The sequence below is a fragment of the Culex pipiens genome, chromosome 2 (genome assembly GCF_016801865.2).
Source record: "Culex pipiens pallens isolate TS chromosome 2, TS_CPP_V2, whole genome shotgun sequence".
Classification (NCBI taxonomy): Eukaryota; Metazoa; Arthropoda; class Insecta; order Diptera; family Culicidae; genus Culex; species Culex pipiens.
In genome coordinates this window covers 73,368,886-73,394,054 of record NC_068938.1, presented here as the reverse complement: position 1 = coordinate 73,394,054, position 25,169 = coordinate 73,368,886, and the positions used below count along the sequence as shown (strand labels likewise).

At 41.7% G+C, this 25,169-nt stretch overlaps 2 protein-coding genes across 2 annotated transcripts in view; both read right to left on the bottom strand.

Annotated features, from left to right (window-relative positions):
• The window catches only part of LOC120430658 (uncharacterized), a 29,113-nt gene extending 16,387 nt beyond the window's left edge, over positions 1-12,726 (bottom strand). Inside the window, exon 1 of the mRNA XM_039595763.2 lies at positions 10,094-12,726. Coding sequence (XP_039451697.1) covers positions 10,094-12,492 — 2,399 coding nt within the window. The 5' untranslated portion in view covers positions 12,493-12,726. The remainder of the gene's footprint in view (positions 1-10,093) is intronic.
• On the bottom strand, positions 12,726-24,590 carry LOC120430656 (uncharacterized). Its single transcript, XM_052708324.1, has 2 exons — positions 23,454-24,590; positions 12,726-21,060 (listed from the first exon to the last, which is right to left on the bottom strand). The coding sequence occupies exon 2, from the start codon at positions 13,414-13,416 to the stop codon at positions 12,739-12,741; it is 678 nt and encodes a 225-aa protein (XP_052564284.1). The 5' UTR covers positions 13,417-21,060; positions 23,454-24,590; the 3' UTR covers positions 12,726-12,738.
• Positions 24,591-25,169: the final 579 nt, after the last annotated feature.

The following is a 25,169-nucleotide window of genomic DNA, read 5'->3' as shown; positions in this document are numbered from 1 at the left end:
CGGACGGCACCGCTCCAGGTAGCGGAGGAAAATCCGCCGCGGTGAACGCGGCTACAGCCGGAGTCTGTTTGTCCTTCTTCCATGCTGGCGGCTTCGGCTTGAACGTCGGCTGCCTCGACTGGATGAACTGCGCACGTTTGGGACAGCTGCGGTCCAGACCCTCGTGAGATCCAGAGCAGTTGACACACTTCTTGGCTCGCGTTTCTTCTTCTTTGCACTTTTCTGTGCTGTGGGCACCCCCACAGCTGCTGCACCTGGGCTTGAGATGGCAGTTACTGGTTCCGTGACCGAACTGCAAGCAGTTCTTGCACTGGGTCACGTGCGGTTCTTTGTTCCGGTAGGCCACCCACCGGACGACGACTGGTCCCACTTTCTTTACCTTGCTACTCAACTCCTTCAGACTGATGTGCCCCTTGGAGAAGAGTACAACGAAAGGTGTCTCATCGATGGCGGGAAGCTGCTGCTTCCGCTTGATGGCGTGAATTTCCAAGGCGTCCAGCTGATGTTCCGACTTGAGCAGCTCCTTGATGTAATCTGGTTCCAGGTTCGGAAGACCTCTCATCACTACCCGGTGCGGTCTATCACCGCGCCTTCCGTAGGTGAAAAACTCCACCTTGTTCTTCTTCAGGTGGGCTTGCACCGTGTCGAAGTCGTCCCTCTTGAAGCACGTAATTTTGGTGCCGTACCGCGTCAGTTTGTGTTCCGGCTGGACATTACATGTCGACATCACCTTAGCAAGGCGGGCGAAGCTTGTATTTTTCACCACCAGCGGCGGCTGCTTCTTTTCACCGGCCGACTTGCCGGATTCTGGTACCACGGGGGTGGATTTTCCTGCGGCTGGGTTCGCATTGTTGTTGTTGTTGTTCTCCTCCGCTAGCGGGCTGAACTTGTTATTGCTGAGCAGTTTTTTCACCTCCTGGCCATCGGCGACGGTGATCTCCTCCACAGCCTTCCTGCGCCGAACCTTGATCACGGGACGAAATTCGCCCCCGTCCTCTCCTCCTCCTTCGGAGTCTTCCACCTCCATGCCCGTCGCCGCCTGCGTTTTGGGTTGGAACCCGTCCGGCTTCTCCCACACACTTTTCTTCAAGGCCGCGTTCCAGTAGAACGGCCTTCCATCTTCAGTCCTGTGCTCCGTCCACACACTCTCCGCCGTCGCGGCCGCCGCCATGGCCGTCGGCGAAAGTAGACAAAACACCGTCAAAGACGCGCTAAGCTAGCTCGAAAGACGACCGAACCCAACGAAAGTAGAACAGGGAATGAGGAAAAAGTTTACATTGGATGACTTTTTCGATGCTCAAAACAAAGAAGAAATTAATTTTAGTTTGCTTAAATTTACAAAAACAATGATCAATGAGAATAATACAGATGCTAATTTTGTCATTATTAATAGTAAGACAGCGTTCAAAGAGTTAAGTGAATTGGTGGATCTACCACATGGTATGAAGGACAATGTAAATGGAAGAATTTTCTCATTTCCAGATAACAAATTGTGGGGTTTTATTTTGAATGGATCAAAACGTTCAATTACTAATAGAGAAGAGTTATTTGAGGGTTTGTTAGAAAGTTTTGTTAAATGTCCTGATTTTGCCAAATCAGCTAAAACTATTCAAATTATTTCATTTAGAAATTTACAGCAACTTCCCGATGTCAATATTCTTAGATTTATGGCAGGAAAATTTGATAAAATGTTTACACTATATGCATCTAATGAAGACAGAATGTTTGTAAAAGTAGAAGATAGAGAAACGGTTTTGAAAGAATTTCATGATTCCCCTCTTGGAGGTCACGTGGGAGGTAAAAGAATTCTTCAACGTATAAGTCCACTTTTCACGTGGGACAACATGCGTAGAGATATTGAAAACTATGTAAGACAATGTGAACTGTGCCAAAAGAACAAGATTTGGCCCAAGAATAAGATTCCTATGAAGATTACAACGACTTCAACGGAACCCTTCCAAAAAGTATTTATGGATATTGTAATATTAACCCCATCTGACGACAATAATCGTTATGGTTTAGTGATTCAAGATGATCTAACAAGATTTTTAACAGTTGCTGTATTGCCTGACCAGGAAAGCTCAACTGTCGCTAAAGCATTCGTGGAACATTTTATTTGTCGCTATGGTGCTCCACTAGAGGTAGTTACCGATCAAGGAACGAATTTTATGAGTAATTTATTGAAAAATGTATGCAAAATTTTGAAAATAAAGAAGATAAATACAAGTGCATATCATCCACAAGCAAATTTAGTAGAAAGATCAAATAGAGAACTGAAAATCTATTTGCGAAACTTTATTGTTGGGAATCCGCAAACATGGGATCAATTAATTCCATTTTTCACTTTCCAGTTTAATACAACGATTAATTCGTCTACTGGATTTACACCATTTGAATTATTGTACGGAAGATTAGCGAGAATTCCAAATACAGTTTATAACGTTACTGAAAGAGAGTTAAATTACGATGATTACATTAATAGTCAGGACCCGATGCCTGCAATCCCCGTTACAGTTTATATGGAATTCCAATAAGAATGTAACAGAAAAATCAGGCTTCGGGTCTAGACTGTTAAGGAAATGAAAGCAAATTTTAAAAATGTCCACGACAAAGCTGTAGAAAACGTAGTTGCTTCAAAACATAAAAGAAAGGAAATTTACGACAGAGATGCAAAAGAATGGCAACCTTGGTGGGGGGATTTGGTTATTGTAGAAACCATTCCCACAGGTGTAGGAAAGAAGTTACAAAGTTTATGGCGAGGTCCATATGAAGTTGTTGATTTACCAAGTGAACAAACTACAGTAATTAAGAATGGAAACAAGTTGGAAAAGATTCACAACAATAGATTGCGAAAATTCAATGATTAACGAGGATTTTATTTATGAACAAGCATTTTATTATTAACAAATGACTAAGATATTGGGGAGGTAAAAAAAAGATGAATATAGATTATAAATAACAACGTGCAGGAAAAGAAAGAATATCAAGGTCAAAACATGAACTGAAATTAAATCCACGTGGTACATAATTATAACATATGTTTAAAGACGTCAATAATTATATTTAATGGGATTATTTAGTAAAAGAGTGCACTCTACTGATCAGTACAATAAATGATATCACAGTATAATTGAGATGGATAAATGATATGTTGATGCGTGATTGGACAAGGGACTGCAGCCCAGAATACATGTGTTTGTGTGTGAAAAAAAAGCAGTGTGGGTCGAGAAAACATAAATAGATTATCCCACATCACATGATTAAAGTATGTATTTAGTTTCATTTTAGGAAAAATTTTAGGTCCTTATTTAAACAAGCCTAATTATACCTGGAAAAAGAGAGGGGAAGACGATTTTGCAAACAAAATCTTTACAACGTACCTTAAACACAAATATTATCGATGAATTGAAGGAAAAAAAACATGAGAGTAAGCGAAGTAAGTATACAAACTAATATTTTGAAAAACTTTTTAGCCAATGCCAGTGTAGATTTAAAATTATAAGAGTAAAAAAAAAGGAACCGATTAAATTTTAAACTTAAAAAAAAAAAACAATGAGCAGTAGATGCAAGATAGGCTTAGGAAATTATAATTATTATATACTTTGCTACAATAATTAATATCAACTTTAAACAACGAATTGTTAAATTGATAGTCACTTAGGAAATTATTAAAAAGAAGAAAAAAAACAAATTTGTAACACGACACTACACAAATATGTAAATTCTCACCTACACAAACACATATCATTAAACGTTAACATTCGGATACAGCGTCAGCAGCAACATCAACTACAACGTTTCGGACAGCACATTTGGCATCAACAAATTATTGGAACAGTTATGCATTCATAAATTGCAGAAAATTGAGACAGGATATGAGTTGTATAAAAAAATGGTGGAACATAACAATGATGGAGTGAAGTATATGATACAAGGCAAAGAATGACTATGCCCGGGCAGACGGTAATAACAAAATTCATGTCATTTCAATAACAGATTTTGTTAAAATAACAGAAACTGTTATTGAATATTCTTATAAATAATTTTTGGAAGAAAAAATAATAACAGTTTCTGTTATTTTAACAAAAAATTTTATTGTGATGGTATTCAATTGGAAATGTGGAATAAGATAATAATAACAGTTCAAGTTATGTTTTCCCATTTAATTCCATAATAACAGGAACTGTTATTGCTTTGATATTCCATTGAAAATGTGAAATAAGATGATAATAACAGTTCAAGTTATATTCTTCCATTTTTTGCATAATAACAGGAACTGTTATTGGTTTGATATTTCACCGTGACATAGAAATAATACATTTAGTATTGTAACAAAATAATTACTGAATAAACAACTATGGCTCCTCTTTCCAGCTAGCAGGCGTAACTGAATGGGTACCGTCATCTGGGGCGAATCGGGACTACAGGCTGAATAGGGACAGCAGTTTTAGAGCACTTAAAAGCTTGAAATTTGGAAAACGATGCACTATTTTAGATGTTCGGTTTCCGTTCTATCCGAAATTAATCAAAAATATCCAAATATTGTAGAGTAACAAGGCTAAAACAGCTGTCCCAATTTGCCCATGTGCCCCGTTTCGTCCCAGGTGACGGTACCCTGTTAGCTTTGTAAGCGTATGATCATTGGTTTGATTCCCATCTGCTCCTGCCTTCTATCGGATGGGGAAGTAAACCGTCGGTCCCGGCCTCAGTTGTTGTTAGACCGTTAAGTCAATCTGGCGCATCTCATGGACATCTTTTCTTCTTTAAAAAATTGGTTTTGTATTTTTCATTCAATGTAATACTTTATAGTTCAATCATTGTTATTGTGTTTTAATAAATGAACAAGTTTCCTAATTTTTTTTTTCTAAATTATATCAAATAATTTATTGAGTTTATAATATATAAAAAATACTATCGCGTGATATTCAGACAGCAGTGGAGGAATCCAGATTTACGGAACCTAGCCTTTCTTCGACCATCTGCGCCTGAATGCGGTCTCCTCACCACAGCTGATGCACACGCACACGCATCATCCAAAATTCCGACGAGGCTAACGCAGCTGATCGCATTAGAACTTGGGTAACGCCGGTCCATCGCTACCGTTCGGGGTAGAGATGTGCAGTCGGATGTGCTGGTTTTGGTTGAAGATGACCTTGGAGATGCAGGAGATAGAGAAGAACGATCATTGTTGTTTTCTTTTGCTGTTCATGCCTAAGGTGATCAATTAAATATTCACATCAGCACACACGGATTGTTCAGCAGGGTCGTTTGTACTAACCTTGTCGACTACGGAATAGCAAAATACACCGTCCCGTGCTGCCCTCATATTCGTCGAAGTGGCGCCATGGACCACTGCCAATCCAAAACTGCTGGTTTCTCCTTGTTGCCGTTGCGCGAGTTGAAATCCGTAAAGGCTTGTCCATGTCACTTCCAAACTTTTTGGTTGCACCGAACAGCTGTCCAGAGAAACCGAGCCGGACTTGATGTTGACGTGCTGGAGTCGGTCTGGGTGAAGCCTTTGCCAGGAAACTAGTGGCATGTACCGATTGATTTAAAGGATTGAACACAGCAGCTGCGAACACAGCGGATCATCAGCGGCGTGACCTCCTTATCGTCATCCTTTTCCGCAACACAATCGCCCAGCAGCACCGGCTTCCCTTCCAATATCCATCGTTGCTCGAAATTATGCCGAAAAGTGTTACTTGTTGTGCCTGCTGAAGCGGTCCGGTCGGTTGTTGTGTTCCACGAACTAAATCCACAATTAGCGCCGCGTCCTCTGCCGAAAAAGGAAGCCAACGGGCTGGTTGGTTGCGCCAGCTGCATTAAGAACGTCATCCGCGACCAGCGATCAATCACCAACCACAAAGCTACTTTTTTTTTCTAATTTGACAGTCAAGGTCAAGGCATGTAAACAATCTTTGATTTCAAACCAGGGCTGGCTGAAGGAACTGTCTTTCATTTCATACAGAATATTCAAAATTCGATACAGATATTTAGTAATCAATCCAGAACTTTAAGCAAAACAATGTAAAAGGACCGAAGCCGAAGTGTAAACAAAAAGTCTATCCTGCTCACGTCAGTTGATGTTTACATTAGGAACGAGCAGGATAGACTCTTTGTTTACACTTCGGCTTCAGCCCTATTACAATGTTTAGCTAGTCTTAATCTTTTACAAAGTAAATGATGAGGGGATTTAGTGATTTTATAAATATATTTTTTAACTCGATACAAAAAATACAATCAAATAAATTTTATATAAGTATTTAAATTTACAACATATTTTAAATTATTTTTGAAACGTTTTTGCGATGGCGTTGTTTCTGAATAGTCCCTGCCGCTGCACGTCACGCTGACACGCATCGCCTGCTTGGGTGAGCTGTCAAAACAAAGCAAACAGCTGATTGAGTGGTTGACTGTCGTGCGCGATGTGTTTTGTTGTGGTCCACTTTTCTGGAAGGACAACTTTAGTTAGTTCTTCCGAAGCTTTAGTAATCGCGGGTTTATTTACTTGAGCAAACAGTCCGTTTCAAGCCAATTTATATTTTGTTTACATTTGTTTCTATTTTCACTGCGAAGAAGTCGTGCGCGCAACGTATGCATCTTTTCTTTTCTCTTTCACACTGCTCTCGCGCAAAAGCGTTCAGCCCGCGAGACGTCAAAACAATTTTCGAAGCAGGCGCAGCGGTATTTTGTGTGTTGGTGTTTACCATTTTTCTTGAGTTTCGTCTGCAATTCACAGCAAATTGGATCAAGTTTACGTTGTGGTATGTTCGCACAACAATCAGGTAAAATGCAAGCGAAATTGTAACAAATCTGTTCTTTTCCAGACAAAAAAAAAAACAAGTATTATGAGAGAATGAACAGCAAAATAAATTCAACAAGTCCATGGAACGGCGATGGATTCAGACGGGACAAGCACTACACTCATTGGCCGGGACGCGGTTCCGGTGGTGGAACTCACGGTCGGACTCGAGACGGAAGAGGTGGGATCGTGGTACGAAGGCAGCTTCGAGAGTCTGATTTAACCTGTCGAGGAAGAGGAGGAAGATAAATCACCGAAGCTGGAAAAGAGGTGGCGGCGATTGCGTCGCCTCAGAAAGGCGAAACCCAGTCTAGCGACGCGACGGTTTAGTTGCGAACTCACGGTAGATACCGTTATGGCTCCAGGTGTCGCCGAACTTCACTTTCCTAGCAGCTTACAAATGATTGTTCGCGGACAGAGCGATGGCGTAAAAGCGTGAACGTCTCGGGATGTGAGATAGTGTTTTCCAACATCCAGATCAGCAACTTACTGTCTGTAAAGGTATGTTTTTGCTTGAAAAACTTAGAAAACTTATTTAAATCTTTAACCCAAGCCTCCAACATTTCTAGATCGACCAAGGCGAGAGCGCGGGCAGCAGCAGCTGCTGCATTTTCAAGAGGATCACACACTACAGCGAAGTTTTATCGGTGGTGATTAATATCACCAGCAGATTAAGATCTCCTTCAGATAAGTGCTTAATTTTTCCCATAAAGAATTAGACACTTTGTGATATTTTTTTACATTTCAGTTAGAGGCAGCAACAAAAATAACAGCCCAAGTTGGGAAAGGAATCTGAGTGAGCAGAAAAGGCGAAGAAAATCCTGGATCAGCGAATCCTTCAAGATATACATTTACTCAAAATTTCTGGTAAGTCAGGCCACATTAAATCAAACAATGTATTATTGTTCTCGCACAAAATGTTCGCTGACAAAACTCGGCGCCACCAAAACAAAAGGCTCGCGATTGTAAAATTAGCAGCATTTTAAATGGGCGGTACTAGAGAGCCTGGAGCTTAATAGAGACCGGACATCTCAAACCAAAAGTACCAATCGAAGCACGAGAACTGTCAAACGGAGGTACCAATCGAGCAAAATCCTTTGTCTTATGCTCGATTGGTACCTCCGTTTGACAGTTCTCGTGCTTCGATTGGTACTTTTGGTTTGAGATGTCCGTTCTCTAATTATCTCCAGGCTCTAGGCGACATTGCTCTAACGGCCTTTCATTACATGCGTTTAAATAGGACGAAAGGCCGTGAGAGCAATGTCGTATCGCCCATTTCAAATGTTACTCCAGAAATGAGGTACATTATGGTGAAATGGTTAATTTATAAAATAAAAATCTTTAATAAAACTGCTTAATTTAGTGAATAAAGGATTAGTCTCAGCATGCAAATCAGTTGGAAAGTGTTTACAGAGCCATCAACAAACAAATACTGTCAAAATTGAGCTGTTTTTGGAATTTACCAAATGTTGAATGTACTATTTTACCATCATGTACCTACCCCATCTTAAAAGGCTTCGCGGATCACGAGTGCTTTTGTGGTTGTGTCGCCGAGGTTTGTCGCTAGGAAATTATGTGTGCAAACGATAATACACTACTGCCCGTTTTACGCTTCTTCATTTCACACCCCCCGATCTACGGCCACCCCGTGTGATAAAATGATAACACTTTTTGTTATGCAATCAATCCATATCAATAACAGTTTTTGTTATTTGGGTGCTCCCCATCGATCGCTCAGAATAACTAACCTTGTTATTCTATTGTTCTGGATTATATGTTATTAGTATGTTATTGCGATAACAGAGCAATAACAATTTGAGTTATTTTTCGAACAAATCTTTGTTATGGAAATTTGTTATTTTAACAACTAATCCGATCATCCCAATAACGGAATTTGATCTTCTCACAATATCAAAAACTGACCTTCCCAAGTTATTTCCGTCTGCTCGGGTGATGCTAAATAATATTACATGGAATAGTTTCTGTTTGTTCAGTCAGAAGAAAAAACTTCTCAACCGGAAAAATTATGTCAAAGACTGACAATTAAGGCAAGGGATCCAAATACAATTCTTGGATCTAGTGGAAAGGAAAAAGTATGGCGAAATGATCTGTACACTACACTCAGATCTTATGGAATGGAATGTAAAGTTTCGATTGAAGTCCACGAAAATTGTATCGACTGCAGAACACTAAGAAGGACTGACGCAGATCTCTATGCAATAAGAAAAAGCATCAAGGAAAGGACAAGAAGGAAAATGTATCAAATAATGTTTGGCAGAATTGATCCACTATAGTCAAATCAACAAAGTCAAATGTCTCAATCTATGTAGTTTATTGAATGTTTTCAAGTTTCAAACCAAAAGTCAAGTGGAGAAAACATCGACGAATTATCAAGCCAGCTATCTTATCAATTATATCAACGCAGAGGAGGCAACAAAACGTGAACAACAATTATATTTAGTACTCAGATATTCAAAAACATATTTTTCAAAATCAATACTTATCAAGAACCAGCGTTAGGCTTACAGTAGATGATTATCTTAGCAGACAAACATCTAGCTGGGTAGTGTAAGGGTATGTAGCGACCCTCAGTTAATCAGAATATAAATTTAGATTTTTAGTTCGACCAACAGGGAAGAATTTGTCAGAAGTACATTGGTCTTTACAATCAGACGAAGTGCAACATCTTCAGATGCACTCATTAACACATGTTGACACGAGTCAAGTGTCATATTTCTAGGAGCACGTAGGTTAAGACATAAATAAACACAGTAGGAGGATGGAAGGAAAAGCACAAAGCGAAAACAGAAGGGTCATGAACTCTGCCAGGATCCCTGCTGAGAATTTTCGAGCAGAAAGATTTCAAGATCAACGCGGTGTAGTCAAAACGCACGTGGCTGAGCTACTCCCGTAGAGATGAATATTGCGCATGCGTCTTGACTAAAAACGCTTCGGAGTATAAAAGCCTAAGTTAGATTTAGAATCGGGGTAGTTGAAATTAGGAGGGAGTTGAAATTGAGAGTTGAAGTTAGCAGTTAGCAGAAGAGAGATGCAGTTAGGAGTTGGAGTGGATTATTCGGTGTAAGTGCTACGATGCACAGATGCAATTCTACCAAAATGCCACGGGGTATATCTTAGAAGCATAGTGAAATGTTACTATAAGTTTAAGGAAAATCTTAGAATACATATTTTGGAGTTAAACTGAAAATGGTGTCGAACTGTGCTAAAGGAATGGACATGAAAGAAATCCCGCTGTTAAATTAGAGACTAAGGTTACACAGCAGCACGTACGCCATTATCCGTTGCAGTTTCCGGAATGAGCTGCAGTTCTCGAAAATCGGAAACTCGGTCGTGTTGCAGGTCAGCAGGGTAACCAACTTCACCTTACGCATCTCAGGCAACTCACTGTCCGGTATCTCGATTTCAGGCTCTTCCTCGTACTCGACGGACTCCAAAAACTGCGGACCTTCCCACCACTTACTGCAATTCATCAGGGCGGCAGGAAACATGCCGCGCGAGATCAGGTCGGCCGGGTTGTCCTTGGAACGAATGTACTTGAAGATGAAGCCGCCGGTCTCTCTCCGGATCTCCGCGACGCGGTTGCGCACGAACGTTTGAAGTAGGTCCAGCGGTTTCTTGAGCCACGCAAGCACAACTTGGCTGTCGCACCACAGCACCACGTGTCGGAAGGGTAGGTTCAGCGCAGCGATGACCTTCACCACCAGTTTCGAGAGCAGTCGGAGGGCAAGCAGTTCCAGTCGGTGGATGTCCAGTGGCTTGGTTGGCGCCACCTTCGATTTGCTGCAGAGCAGCCTCATCTTGCACTTGCCGTTCGGGAGCAGACTGCGAACGTAGGTCACCGCACCGTAGGCGACCTTGGAGGCGTCGCTGAATCCGTGAAGTTCAAGGCCCGGGTTGCCAGGCCCGATCACGTACCGAGGGATACGGATGTCGCGCACGTCGGGAAGTGCACACTGGAATTGGTGCCACGTGTCCATCATCCCTCCTTCCAACAGAACGTCCCAAGAAAGACCAGCAAGCCAGACTCGCTGCATCAGGATCTTGGCCTTGATGATTACTGGCGACAGGAGTCCCAGTATGTCGTAGAATTTGCCGATCTCCGACATGGCATCTGCTTCAGCCTGGGTTACGGTGAAACGAAACTCGTCGTCTCCTGGACTCCAGTAGAGCCCCAGGGCCTTGACCACACCGCCGACCAATCCGTCCAGGTCGATCAGCTTCTCGCGATCACACTCAGGGATGCGTTCCATCACCACCGGCTCATTGGATGTCCACTTGTGGATGGGAAATCCACCGCGACCGAGCAGGCCTTGCAGTTGCGTCAGACAATCGATTGCTTCTTCGGGAGAGCTCGCACCAGAGAGGATGTCATCGACGTAGCAGGCCTCGCGCACAATTTTGGCAGCTAGCGGAAAATGTTCACCTTCATCGTCGCAGAGCTGGACCAGACATCGCGTGGCAAGAAAGGGAGCGGACGCCGTACCGTAAGTCACCGTGGTGAGTTCCAGGACCCGGATAAACTCAGATGGATCGGCCCGCCAGAAGATTCGCTGGAAGCGGGTGTCAGACGGGGCCACTTGAATCTGGCGGTACATTTTCGAGAGGTCTGCAGTGAAGGCGACGGGGTGCTTCCGGAAGGCAAGGAGGATGGAGAACAGATCGCTCTGGACAGTGCCTCCGACCTGAAGGGCTTCGTTCAGGGACACGCTCGTGGGAGACATCTTTGCAGATGCGTCAAATACGACCCGCAACTTGGTTGTAGAGCTCGAGGGGCGTAGGATCGCGTGATGGGGCATGTAGTAGCGGCTCGTGTTTGGTAAGTCGTCGGCCTCGTCAACCGACTTGCAGTGCCCCAGTTCCTCATATTCCCTAATGAACTCACCGTATTGCTGCTTCAAGTCAGGGTCCCGGGCGAGTCGCCGCTCCAGCGACAGGAAGCGCCGAAGAGCGAGGCTGCGGTTGTCGTCGAGCTTGGCGACGACCGGACGAAACGGCAAGCGTACCTCGTACCTGCCGGTTGTATCCCGCTTGTGGGTGGACGCGAAGAACGCCTCGCATTCCTCTTGCTCAGTGGAAACTTGTGTGGCACTTTCGATGTCCTCGACCTGCCAGAATCTCTGGATCGCTTCGTTGATGTCGTCGAGTGTGGCAGTGTGTGTGTACTGCGGGCTTGGTACTGTGTCTCCAACATCTCCGGCGATGACCCAACCGAGGTGAGTCTCGCGCAGTTCCGGCAGATTTCCAGCCAACTCCATCTGTCCCGTTTTTAGCAACCGGAAAAACATAGTCACTCCCAGAAGCATGTCGATGCGGTCCGGCTTGTTGAATTCTGGGTCGGCCAGCTGGATGCCGACGGGAATCGGCCACTCGTTGATGTCGACCGGTACAGCTGGCACCATTCCGGTCACCTTTGGTACGATGAGGCAATCGACGTCGACGGAGAAGCTGCTGATCCGAGAGCGGAGCTCGACCGTGATCGACTCCTTGGCGTACGTCTTGACAGCTCCGATGCCGCAGATGGGGACGTTTGCGGCCACTCGTTCTAGTTTTAAGCGGTTTGCCATCGATTGCGTGATAAAATTCACCTGTGATCCATTGTCGAGTAGGACGCGGCAAGGCACAGGCTGGCTCTGGTCGTCGAGCAGATTGACGACCGCGGTCAGTAGCATTACTGTCTTGACCGCCTGGGAGTGGTTACAGGTTGCTTGGCTGGACGTCGGGTGAGCCGGACCAGCGGGTTGGTTCACTGGTGGCTGATTCACTGGTGTGGCCACACTCTGGGGAGTGGCCGGCTTCGTCGTAGATTCTTGCTGCTCTCGTGGTTCGTGCAGCGTGGTGTGGTGCCGCCGTTGACACTTTCCGCAGGTGTACTTCGACGAGCACCTTTTCGTCGAGTGTCCTGGCCGCAGGCAGTTTTAGCACAGGTTCTTCTCCCTCGCCTTGTCCTTGCGCTGGGCTACCGTGTACCCGAGGAAGGTCGCGCACTTGAAGGTTTGGTGTGGCTCAGCGCAGATCTCGCACCGGGATTCCGGCTGCGACGTTGTGGCCGCGTTGGCCTTCTGGGTTGGCTTGCTGGAGTATGGCTTGGATGCTTGTCGCTGCTTCGGTGCCGCTTCGTTGGTTTTCTCCCACCGTTCCAGAACGGAGACTCGATCCTTCAAGAACTGGATGGCCGCCTCGTAGTTCGGAAGTTCTCCTCGCTTGATCGTTGCCTTCCATAGCTTGTACGTGGCGTCGTCCAGGGCATGTGCCAGGAGGTAGACGGCGATCTGTTCCGACACTCCGGTGAACTGCTGGCCAAGGAACTTGAGGTTCTCGACGTGGCCGTTGAAGTTCTGCACGAGTGACCTTAGCTCCTCGTGGCTCTCTTTGACCAGCTTCTGGACTCGTAGCATGCCACCGATGTGCAGATCGATCATCCGCCGCTTGTCCCCGTACTGTTCCTCCAAAATGTCCCAGGCGTGCGCGTAATTCCCATCCTGGATGGTTTTGTCGTCGATCGCACCCTGAGCACTTCCAATCAAGGCCTTCTCCAGGTGGTATAGCTTGATCCTGGGAAGTTCGTTTGACCGGTCGACCACGTCCTTAAACATGATCTTGAACCTGTCCCAGGACTCATACTTGCCGTCGAACGTAGGGATGATTCTCGGCTAAGGCTGGTTGATGACCACCGGTTGAGCGCCGGCTGGCGCGAGGGCGTTGGACGTTCCTGCAGCGACGGCGGGGGTGAGGTCATCGGTCCACTGCTCAAGGGTCATGATGAGCTCATCGTAGATGGCTTCGAACTTCCGCTGCGTGGCATCATGCTGACCTCGAGAGCTTGCATCCGCCAAGAGGATGATCCGCTGATGGACGCTGTCGAACTCGCTGTTCACCAACTCCAGCTTCTTCTGGTTTCCTCTTACCGTCGCGGCTGTGCGCCCACCTCTGGGCACACTGGTGATCGCCTCCTTCATCCGAGTGATCCTTTCCACCTTCTGTTCTCGGATGTGGACCAGGCCTTCTAACTCTTCTTGGCGGATGTCTTCCTCCGACTTCTTCATCGGAGTACGTGGGGTTTTTGGCGGCATTTTCCACACTTCTCACTTTTAGCACTTTTAGGTTAAGTTTCTCCTCTTCTTCTTTGCACTTATGGACACTCGCGAACGGAAATGAGGGCTGTTTGCCTCCGTCGGGATTGTTCACGAATGTTCCGGAATCGCACTTTTTGCACTTTTGCACTCGCGGCTACGTGTCTCTCACCGGAGCGACTTTTTCGCGGGAACTGTCCGCTTGTTCTCTGAGGCACGTTTGCCTCGCACTTTTCACCAGGCTTCTTTACCACATCCACGCCGGATGTGCAAATTCGGGTCGATTGGACCAATGTTCGGGCCGGCACGTTGGCCCCACGGAAAACGGCGGAATACTCACGGGTGGACTGTACTTATTGTTCGAACTGGCCGTGGGTGTGGTAAAAAAGTAAACGCACTCGGATTTAGCACTACAACTAGCTTTATTAAGTCTAATTAAAAACTACGTGTTAACTTGTCCGAGGGTGAAAAAAGACTGGTACCGCAAAATGGCGGTTTTTTCTCTCGTCGTCGTCGTCGGTCGTCGTTCGTGTCTCGTCGTTCGTTCAGCGTCGTGGCAACGTCGCGCCGTTGCGCGCGAGAAACGTTGCGCAGGGTTGCGCTCGATCGCAGCAAGCTGGTTGCGGCAGGCGAGCAGAGCTGTCAAATTAACGCAGCCAGTTAAGCCGCCAACAGTTTTGTTACGAATTAGACTTTTTTTTTCTAATTTTTGTGATTGATAAAAATCAATATTTTGTTTATAATTTGACAAAAGATTTGACAAGATTGTGGAAATTGAAAATGAATATTTCGTTTTGAATTTGATGGAGGATTAGTTTGCGATTGAAGGTAGATAATTTGTTTTTAATTTAGTTGTTGTTTTGGTAATTGAAATCAAATTTGTTGTTTGAATTTTATTGTTGTTATTATAATTGACGACCAATGTTTTGCTTTGAATTTGATGCAAAATTTGATTGTTATGGATTGTTGTTATTATTAATGATCATTTTTTTTTTTTTATTTTGGATTGGATGCTGGTTATTTTGGTAATTGAAGACCAATGTTTATTTTTGAATAAGATAAATATTTGCTTCTTGTTAGTTTTGTTTTAAATTTAATGAAAGATATGCTTGTTGTGGCAATGACTTGATGCAAAGTCCAATAAAATCACAAATTACAAAATTTACAGGTTTAATTTTGATTGAAAGATTTGATTGTTGAAGAGGGAATTAAAGACCAATGTTTTGTTATGGTAAGATGACAAATTTGCTTATTTTTGCGATAAATGAAAACCAATATTTTGTTTCGAGTAAGATACGAGGTTTGATTGATATTGTGGTAATCGAAAACCAGTTATTATTTTGAATACGACGATAGATTTGCTTTTTGTTGTGGCAATCGAAGGCCAAGATTTGTTTTCTGAATTTGAGTTTTGTTATTATAGAACGGTATTTTTTTCGGTTTTAAATTTCATGCAATATTTGATTGTGGTTTAATGGTTAGCAATTTTGAGTTTTAAATTTGACGCAATATTTGATTTTTTATATGCTAATGATGACCAATGTTTTGTTTTGAAGTTGATGCAAAATTTGATTATTAATTTTATGGTTAATGAAAAAATGTTAAGTTCTCATTTGAATGAAGATTTGATTGTTGTTATTATTGACGATAAATTTTTACTGTGAATTTGATGCAATATTAAATTGTTGCTTGATGCTGTGGAAATTGAAAACTATCGTTTTAGAATTCTAATGAAAATTTTATAGATTTATGCAGAAATTGACAATCAATGTTTTGCTTTGAAATTTGATTTGAGCAACGTTTTTTTGCCGTTATAATTGATTAGTCATAATTAATTTTGAAGTCTCTTCTGTGTTGGAGCCTGACAGACCTTTGCGATGGTAGTCAGAAAAAAAAGTCTCCTCTGTGTTGGAGCCTGACAGACCTCTGCGATGGTAGTCAGAAAAAAAAAGTCTCCTCTGTGTTGGAGCCTGACAGACCTCTGCGATGGTAGTCAGAAAAAAAAAGTCTCCTCTGTGTTGGAGCCTGACAGACCTCTGCGATGGTAGTCAGAAAAAAAAGTCTCCTCTGTGTTGGAGCCTGACAGACCTCTGCGATGGTAGTCAGAAAAAAAAGTCTCCTCTGTGTTGGAGCCTGACAGACCTCTGCGATGGTAGTCAGAAAAAAAAGTCTCCTCTGTGTTGGAGCCTGACAGACCTCTGCGATGGTAGTCAGAAAAAAAAGTCTCCTCTGTGTTGGAGCATGACAGACCTCGGCGATGGTAGTCAGAAAAAAAAAGTCTCCTCTGTGTTGGATCCTGACAGACCTCTGCGATGGTAGTCAGATTAAAAAAATGAATAATCTGTGCTGGAGTTCTTTGCGAAAGCAGTCCGATAACAATCTCCTCGATAAAACAACCCGACAGACTTTTGTGATGATTTTTTTTTTAAAAAAACTTCGCAGAAGGAGCCTTATGGATTTTAAAAATATATTGTTCAGCAAATCTTTTCATTCAATTAAGGACCGTCTTTAACATCACAAAAGAAATTGACCTAAGAAAATAAATAAATAAATTTAAATGTGAAAGTGAGCATTTTTTGGTATCCACAGATAAAGTAATATGTATTTTGGCGTTATGTCTGTGAACTACCTAAAAAAATGATTTTAAATTCATCGAATAGGACTAAAACGGTTGTCACTATAACTAACACTGGAGTTTTCCTCTCTTGAAAGATAAACCTCTAAATTGAAAGACGTTAATGATTAAGTATTCGTATTCCATATTGATAGTTGTTATTGTTAATTGTTACTTTAATCGATTTACTCAGCTGTGATAGAAACATTTCTTGAAACCCAACATTATTTCACAGGGACGTAAAAATTTAAGTAATGGAATGAACAATACATTATTAGTTAAAAAAAGGTCAAATAATTCACTTAATAATTAATTTGATGTATTTTTAAATAATAAATAAAGGAATGATTAATCATCAGAAATGCTTAAAATATAATTTAAATTGTGAAAGCGTTGCGTCACAAGAGAAAATAATACAAATATTTAAATATTAATTTTGAATTGAGCAACGAAAAAAAACATAATTTTAAAAAAACTAGGAAATATTTATATTAATTATATTTATTTTTATTTTTCAATGCAATATCTGTGATTTGTATCAAAATAGTTCAAAATCATTAATTAATTTCGATAAAATTATATTTTAACAATGTATCATTTTATTGAGTTTAAAAAAAACTTTCAGAATTTTAGTAAAGTAAATATATCAAAATTTAATTAAGAGAAACATTATTTTGAAATAAATTAAAGAAACTTTGGGGTTCTTTAATCGATTGTACTTAATTATGAAACCAAACTTTTTCAAATTACATAACAGGAGTTTATCAGCAAAGAAAAAGTTAAAATTTTAAATAAGAAAAGAAACCATGAACAGGGATCGTAAAGATCGTGATTAAACAAAAAATAAGTTTCTGTGAACAATCTACTGATGTAATATATCAAAGTTGCTTGGAACCCATTTTACATTACGAGAAAAATAAAACAAAATATTTAAAAATAAAACATTAAAAAATCTTTCAGCTGTTTTTAGATAAGCAAGATACGGTTTGAAGGAATTTATGGTTAGGATATTGTCTCCTCCGTGTTGGAGTCTGACAGACCTCTGCGGTGGTAGTTTGAAAAATTTTTCGCCTGAGCTGGAACCCTTTGAGAAAGTAGTCAGATTGCAATCTATACATCTATGCATTACAAGAATAATTTAATAAAATATGTTTTTTGTTGTTATCTGATAGGCACAGTATATTTTGAAGGTATTTATAAATAAAATGACCTTAAACATTGTTTTGATCATGATTATATGTAACATTGAATAATCTAATCTACGGTAATATCAATATCACCTTTAGCTACAATAAATACAATTTGAAGAGAAAATTAATTTGACATATAATAGAAATCGAAAATAGCGGAACGGCATTTATTTCAGTTTATATATTTTATTTTTATTGCAACAATTTACCACATGATTTTGATTTATTCATTAGAATAATATTTTCTGAACTATGTTTTGTTTCAAGATAAACAAAAATATTATTAAGTAGACACAACAGAGAAAAAAAAACTTTTCGGTAAAAACTATCGTTTGTTTGGTTAAAAGATCGCGTAAGTGAATATTAATAGAAAGTTCAAAATTTTTAATATAAAAGTTGAAAAATGTTGATACTACCATCCATTTACAGAACAAAATCGTTAAATCGGTAAAAATGTGTTTTTCAGAAAGCTTTTGTGGCAAGAATTAACAACATTTGATTTTATTTTTTTATAAAAAAAAATGTATTTAGTGCAGCAAAGCACATTTTGAGCATTAATTGAAATATTTATATTATTTTTGCAATTTGCTTAATTTATTGAGATTGCTTTTCAAGAAATCATTTTAAACTGAAATATGGACTATTTTTTATTTTATAAAAGTGTACCGGTACTGATGAAAACAAATTCTTCGAAAATATTACTGATTTTACATTTTAGTAATTTTTGCCATGATTTATAAACAGTTTCAAAATTAGTTAAAATGCGGTAATTTTTGATACAATGTTAAGCGGTGTTTGCACATCGGAAGGAACCGGTCAAGACAAAATTCAAATGGGCAGCAGTTGAAGCGAAAGCAAGCCAGATAGGGTGAAAAAAAAGCCCCAAGAAAACGCTCCCTCTCCTTTGTTCTGCTGTTCGTAAAGCTGTTTCTTGACCCCTTTCCTTCCGATCTCCATACTAGCCTTTATTAAAAAAATGTTGTTTGTTTTAGCTGTACAGCTTGGTTGGGAATAAATTACAGAAAAGTACAGATAAAAATATTGAAAATGAGGAAGGAATAAGCTTGCTTGTAGATCCATTTTGGGTGTTTTTGGGTATTAATTACAAACATATACTTTCAGTTGCAAAGTAACCGCCGACCTTACAAGTCGCATTCTCAACGCCAGTCCACAGTCCCCCGGTAGAACCTTCCCTCAGGGCCATGGGCACTCCGGGTGTGGCCAATCCTGTCAAAATGCCCATTTTCATTACCAGTTTCAAAAATCATGAATTTTAATACCCATATTGCCCCAATTTGCATGGTTCCGTAAATGTCCTCCCGGTAGAACCTTCCCCAGGGCACTGGCCACTCCGGGTGTGGCCGATATCCTACCAATTTGTTCAAAATCATTTCGGTATTCCGGTGACCGTTCTGGCAACCGTCAATATCTTCTTGGACCTCCCTCAAGTTTATGCACCACCTGTTTCTTTCAACGTGTGCGTGTGTGTGTGAGCATTAAAATTCCCAACGTAAGGTCCTTCTTTGATGAAAGTCTGATGGACACTAAATCCTCCAGAGGCTAACTTTTAGCTTAAATAGTTGGCACGGCATCCACGCAACAGAAACAGAATGTCACGCCGAGGGCATGCGACGGTAACGCTACATTTTCGAAAAATTTTGCATTGACACCGCAGATAGAGCTTTAAGACAAAGTCCTTTGTCAAAACCATGAATTTTAATACCCATATTGCCCCAATTTGCATGGTTCCGTAAATGTCCTCCCGGTAGAACCTTCCCCAGGGCACTGGCCACTCCGGGTGTGGCCGATATCCTACCAATTTGTTCAAAATCATTTCGGTATTCCGGTGACCGTTCTGGCAACCGTCAATATCTTCTTGGACCTCCCTCAAGTTTATGCACCACCTGTTTCTTTCAACGTGTGCGTGTGTGTGTGAGCATTAAAATTCCCAACGTAAGGTCCTTCTTTGATGAAAGTCTGATGGACACTAAATCCTCCAGAGGCTAACTTTTAGCTTAAATAGTTGGCACGGCATCCACGCAACAGAAACAGAATGTCACGCCGAGGGCATGCGACGGTAACGCTACATTTTCGAAAAATTTTGCATTGACACCGCAGATAGAGCTTTAAGACAAAGTCCTTTGTCAAAACGTCAAACAAAAGAAAGACAAAAATCGCTGCTGCACCACTAATCGCCTCCACTGCTAGCAATGAACCCGCAACCTATGGAGTGTTAACATTCACACAAAAAAAACATTAACTAAATTGAGTAAACATTGCCACAAAATCTGCTTTGTAAATACCACCCCGATACTCTTCAAGAGGTTTCCCTTAAAGTAACTGGGAAAGATATACTTTTTACCAAAATGTACACCAAATTTCCATACATACATACAAAAAAGAACAAATCAAATCATAAAAACTATGAAACATATCAAATTCTAAGTATTCCAAATGATTGCACATCTGCCAACCATATTTATAATGAGTGTCACATAAATTACACCAACAATAACGATTATTCTTGCAAAACAACCTTCAATCACTATTTCAAACGCACTTTCAACTGTTTGTTTACATAAGTAAACAATCTAAACAACACAACACTTCTCCCAACACAAACTTAACAACGAAAATCAGCAGCCGCCGATTAAATAACAACACCCACCGAAGCTCGTTGAAAACTGACTGAAATGTCAAATTCGAATGAATTCCTTCAGATGCAAACCGCCATGGCAATCAGCCTTTGGCTCGCCGCGGAGATTGAGGGGCGAACGATATTGAAACATTTCAGCGATCAGTTTGAACCGCCCAGGCGATGCGCCCATGGCACGCCAAGGCGGATGGAGGGCGGACGAAATTGAAAAATTTCATAAGTCAAATTTCAACCGCCCAGGCGGCCCGCCCTCAGTCCGCCAGGGCGGTTCTAGGGCGGACCACACGATCAGTAACGGCCGCCGATGCCTAACGTCCGCACTGAGTTAATGTGGGAGGTGTCATCCTAGACTCACAACTAACTTTTGTAGAACACTATAACACAATAATAAACAAGGCAACAAGTACATTAGGCTTTATAAAGCGCTTTGCATTCAACTTCCAGGACCCGTATACTATTAAATTACTCTATATAACGTATGTCAGGCCACTCTTGGAATACTGTAGTATCGTCTGGAATCCATACTATGCCGTACACCAAGCACGTATTGAATCTGTCCTAAAACAATTCTTACTGTACGCACTATGTACTGAACTGGACTGCATTTCCTCTCCCATCGTATGAAGCACGCTGCATGCTCATAAACATACAATCATTACAAGAACGTCGTAAATTTGCCATGCTCTCTTTCATCAACGACATTATTTCTTAACGCATACAGTCAGCAACATTATAGCATAGCATAGCATTGGTGTCTACCCGTAGCTGCTACTTCGTTATTGACCAGGACCCTCAATCATTGCTCCGTGGACCACAGATGAAAAGTAGGAACCAATCATCACCCCTTCGCAATTTTCAAAGGTCCCTATCGTGCTGATCAATACCGACGCCGGCCACGACCAGTGGTAAGACACGGGGAAGTGGATGGGAATGTTAGTCCGATACTTGAGTGATGGGACCGCCAAATCGACTGCGTCTCCGACAAAGTATCACATGAGTTTTGAGGGGTTAGTAAGATGGGTATGAGGTCAGGATTCACTGTGGTAGGTGATGCGACCATAAGCAATTTGTTTATCGGTTGAATTTTTAAAATCTTAGGCAGCCGGCTGCGGAAAGATACAATGTTTATTATTTAGAAACTTTTTAATCGAACGCGTGCCTTCCGAGCATTGGTGCTACGGGAAGGACTTTTGATTTGCGAAAACAAATTTAATATTAAATGAAAAAATATAAAAATAAAAATATGCAAATTGCGTGGCAAACTCGACGGTAAACGTGGCAAACCAAACTTTGGACAAAAACGAACCCGAATAACTTTTCGGCCCGACAATCATTCGCGACTCGTAACAATAAAGACGACAACGCCAACGAAAATCCTGCGTGAGTCGGTCGTCACGCACTTAATCGTGATGATCCCATTGATCACAAGAGAATCATATTTTATTATCGACCGATTTTTATTTATTTCGCGGCAAAAGAATAGTATTAAGCCATTAAGAAGAATGAGAAAATATTCAAAAAGCAATGTAAAGTCGAATCAACCACGCGCGGCAAATAGATAAAACCGATGATTACAATAAGGATGACTGGATAATCAACAGAAACAAATGCGCCCGAATCGAAGCCGAACAAAAATAAACAACTTTTCGATCAGGCCTAATCAATTTGAAGATAACGACAAACCGGCGGTACGAAACGTTAACGACGAAATTACTTAGCGGGGAGAACCGACCACGACGCGAACGTTTAACAGCACCGAATCAATCCCTGAAAAATAATTTGATTTATATTGAAAAAAACTCATTCATACAAACTCTTACACACCACACTCTCTCACTCACCGAGACCTTAACCGTTAAAATTTGCAAGTTGTTTGAAAACTACAGTAATCTCTGTTTTATCTCATTTTAATTTCCAAATTCACGTTATTTCAAGCTTATTTCTGAATTTTGTTGACGCTATATTGAATGTAGAAGAAGCAACCAGCAAAACAATACATGTAACACTTAAATTCATTTTTGTTTCCTTCTATATGTTTCAATATTTGAGATTGCATTTAATTCAATAATAACAAATAAAAAAACTTCTGGCCTTATTTTTTTTATCCGTCGATTAAGCTCCGTTCTGGCATCCCTGCGTAGGAAACATGATTCTCTCTTTCTCTCTCTCATCCATTCAAGCTTTACCAAGCACACACACACTGTCACTCGTAGGGCTACATGATAACAATACAAATAAGACTGATCTCACCCGAATTCCGCATTATCTTTAACCACTACATTGGGAGAGCCGCCACTGCTGCGGACCAGCGCCAGAATCGCTGCTTTGCCTCGTGCTGACAAGCGGAGAGGGTGTTCCGCTCTCCCCACCCGTACACATAATTCCGAAGCCTTGTTGCACACAAGCACGACGAAGAGCGCGTGCCATCCGTGTTGACACTCGCACACATTGCCGTATGCTCGACGCGACCGCCGGGTTTCCACACTACCAACGCGCACCGGCTTCCGAAACCACATGCGAAGCTTGATGGATCAGCACTTACATTCGGCCAAAGACTACTTCCGTTCAGCCTTCTTTGATGCCTTCCCCCGTAGACACCATTTTTAGCAAACACCAAGAAAGACCATTAAGTTCCGAAACACCGAAAAACCCCTCTTCACGCAAAATTCGGGTATCGCATTATCACATCTTTACAGCGGCTCAGCTCTTTTTTTGCCCTTTCACTACTCAGCACACTCACACTATCGCGACCACGCACGATGTAACCTGCTGTAACCTTCATGTCATCCCAAAACCACACACGCATACAGACAACCAAACGTATTCGGTTTCCTCCTTCGCCGACACCAATACATAAGCCGAGCCGAACCGACGCCGTGTTAGCCATCAACATGGACAGGAAAACACTTGAAAAAAATCAGATTTATCCGAAATCAAACAAAAGAACACACAAAATTCCACCAGAAAACTGATCCACGGTTAGTCCCGGGCTCAATTATTAAAAAATGAAGCGCCTGGTTATAACAAAACACTCAAATACACAGAAAATAAACGCGCGCGAGACACGACGATCCGCACTCGATGACAGCACAAACCGAACTCTAACGCATACAGTCAGCAACATTATTTTCAGAAATTCGCAATAGTATTCATGAACCAAGCCGTAATCTTAGACATTCCCCACTTTTTAGAATAACTGCATACACGACAAATTATTTAAAAAATTCGCCATTAAATCAAATGATGCGCTTTTATAATGAAAATTCACAGTACATACATTTCGACATGTCTAAACCGGAACTACGAAAAAATCTGTACAATAGAAATAATATCTAGTAACTTAGCTTAGCTTGGTTGACCGTACTCTAGCCGAGCATAAAGCTCGCAATAGCTAGGTTGGCGCCGATAAGGAAAATAAATGCGTCAGGAATGTGCCGAATGACACATCACCATTCATTTGTCCTTTTGGTCGACTCCTCACGATCAACGGGGGAGGTGGGGAGGGATTTGATGATTGGATATCCTATAGAGATGCCTAAGAACTTAGACGACCTCCAAGATATCCGGATTTGGAAGGGGAAAGGGTTTGATGGGATACTTCACCGACGAATGAAGTAGTGGGCGTTGGTAAATAATGAGAAAATTGAAATGCAATAATATAATAAGGAAGAAATTAGAACGCTCTCACCAAATTCAATTCTGGGATCATCCAACCAGCTCCCAACACCGATGTAAACCTCTTCCGTGGGCCACGTAGCCTCCCCGAGTTAGGTCAGCTGTTGACGATGTTGACGCCATCCACATCCGGCATCCACAAACCACCGACGTCGTCCAAGAAAATATCTGCAGGAGCACTTTCAAAACTTGGTCCTTTCCCCTCCACTTCCTTGGAATCTCCTGCGATGCCGGATGTAGAATCCAGCTGGTCCACCGCAGTAACGACTGCCGCCTTCGCCGTCGAACTGGTGTCCAGCTTCCGCAGGCGCTTGGCCCTGATTTCTTCCAGAATGAGCTCCATCTCGGATTGTTCCACTTGAGAAACTTTCACTGCTGAAGCCATTTTTATTCCATAGCTTTTCAAACGATTTCTTCTTTTCTTTTTTGAAAAAACGTGACAGCGCGAATAATAAACGCGCCTAAACGCCCCGACTACTGAACAATATTTCTGTACAATAGAAATAATATCTAGTATGTAAGAAAATTGTAAGTAGTCTACATAAGCTTGACGAATAAACAATGAATATCAGCCACATCAACAACAAAATAAATGGACGAATCGCGGAAATCACAGAAAGCGTTAACAAGATCATCAGAGAACTCGAAGACGACAAACTGGCGAAAGATGTATCACTGCTAGTGACCATGGCAAATATCGACATTCTTAATGGTGTCCTAGAAAATATACAGGATGCTATTACACTTTCAAAGCAAGCGATAATAGCAAACAAGATTTTAACAATTCAAGAAATAAACAACATCAAAACGTTGTTGCAAGACGAAGGGATAGACATAAACCTCCCAGATGAAGCACTTCGGCACGTGGTACCAAAGTTCGCTACTAGTAAAGAAACCATTCTTTACATTCTACACGTTCCCAAGCTAACCAAAGGATCGTTCACGATCATTCGGATCTACCCACTGATCCAAGAGGACCACGTGATAACAAACTATCCCAAATATGTCTTCAGAGACGGCAACACACTTTACACCACAAACAATCCAGACGAATTTGTACAAAAGTCAGAATATCTCACGGAATTGACTGACTCCTGCTTTCGATCACTAATTTTTGGGACCAAAGCAACCCTGACTGAAA

Excerpts from the sequence above, each read along its gene's own strand:
- LOC120430656 (XM_052708324.1), bottom strand. The coding sequence starts at position 13,416 with ATGTTTAAGGACGTGGTCGACCGGTCAAACGAACTTCCCAGGATCAAG.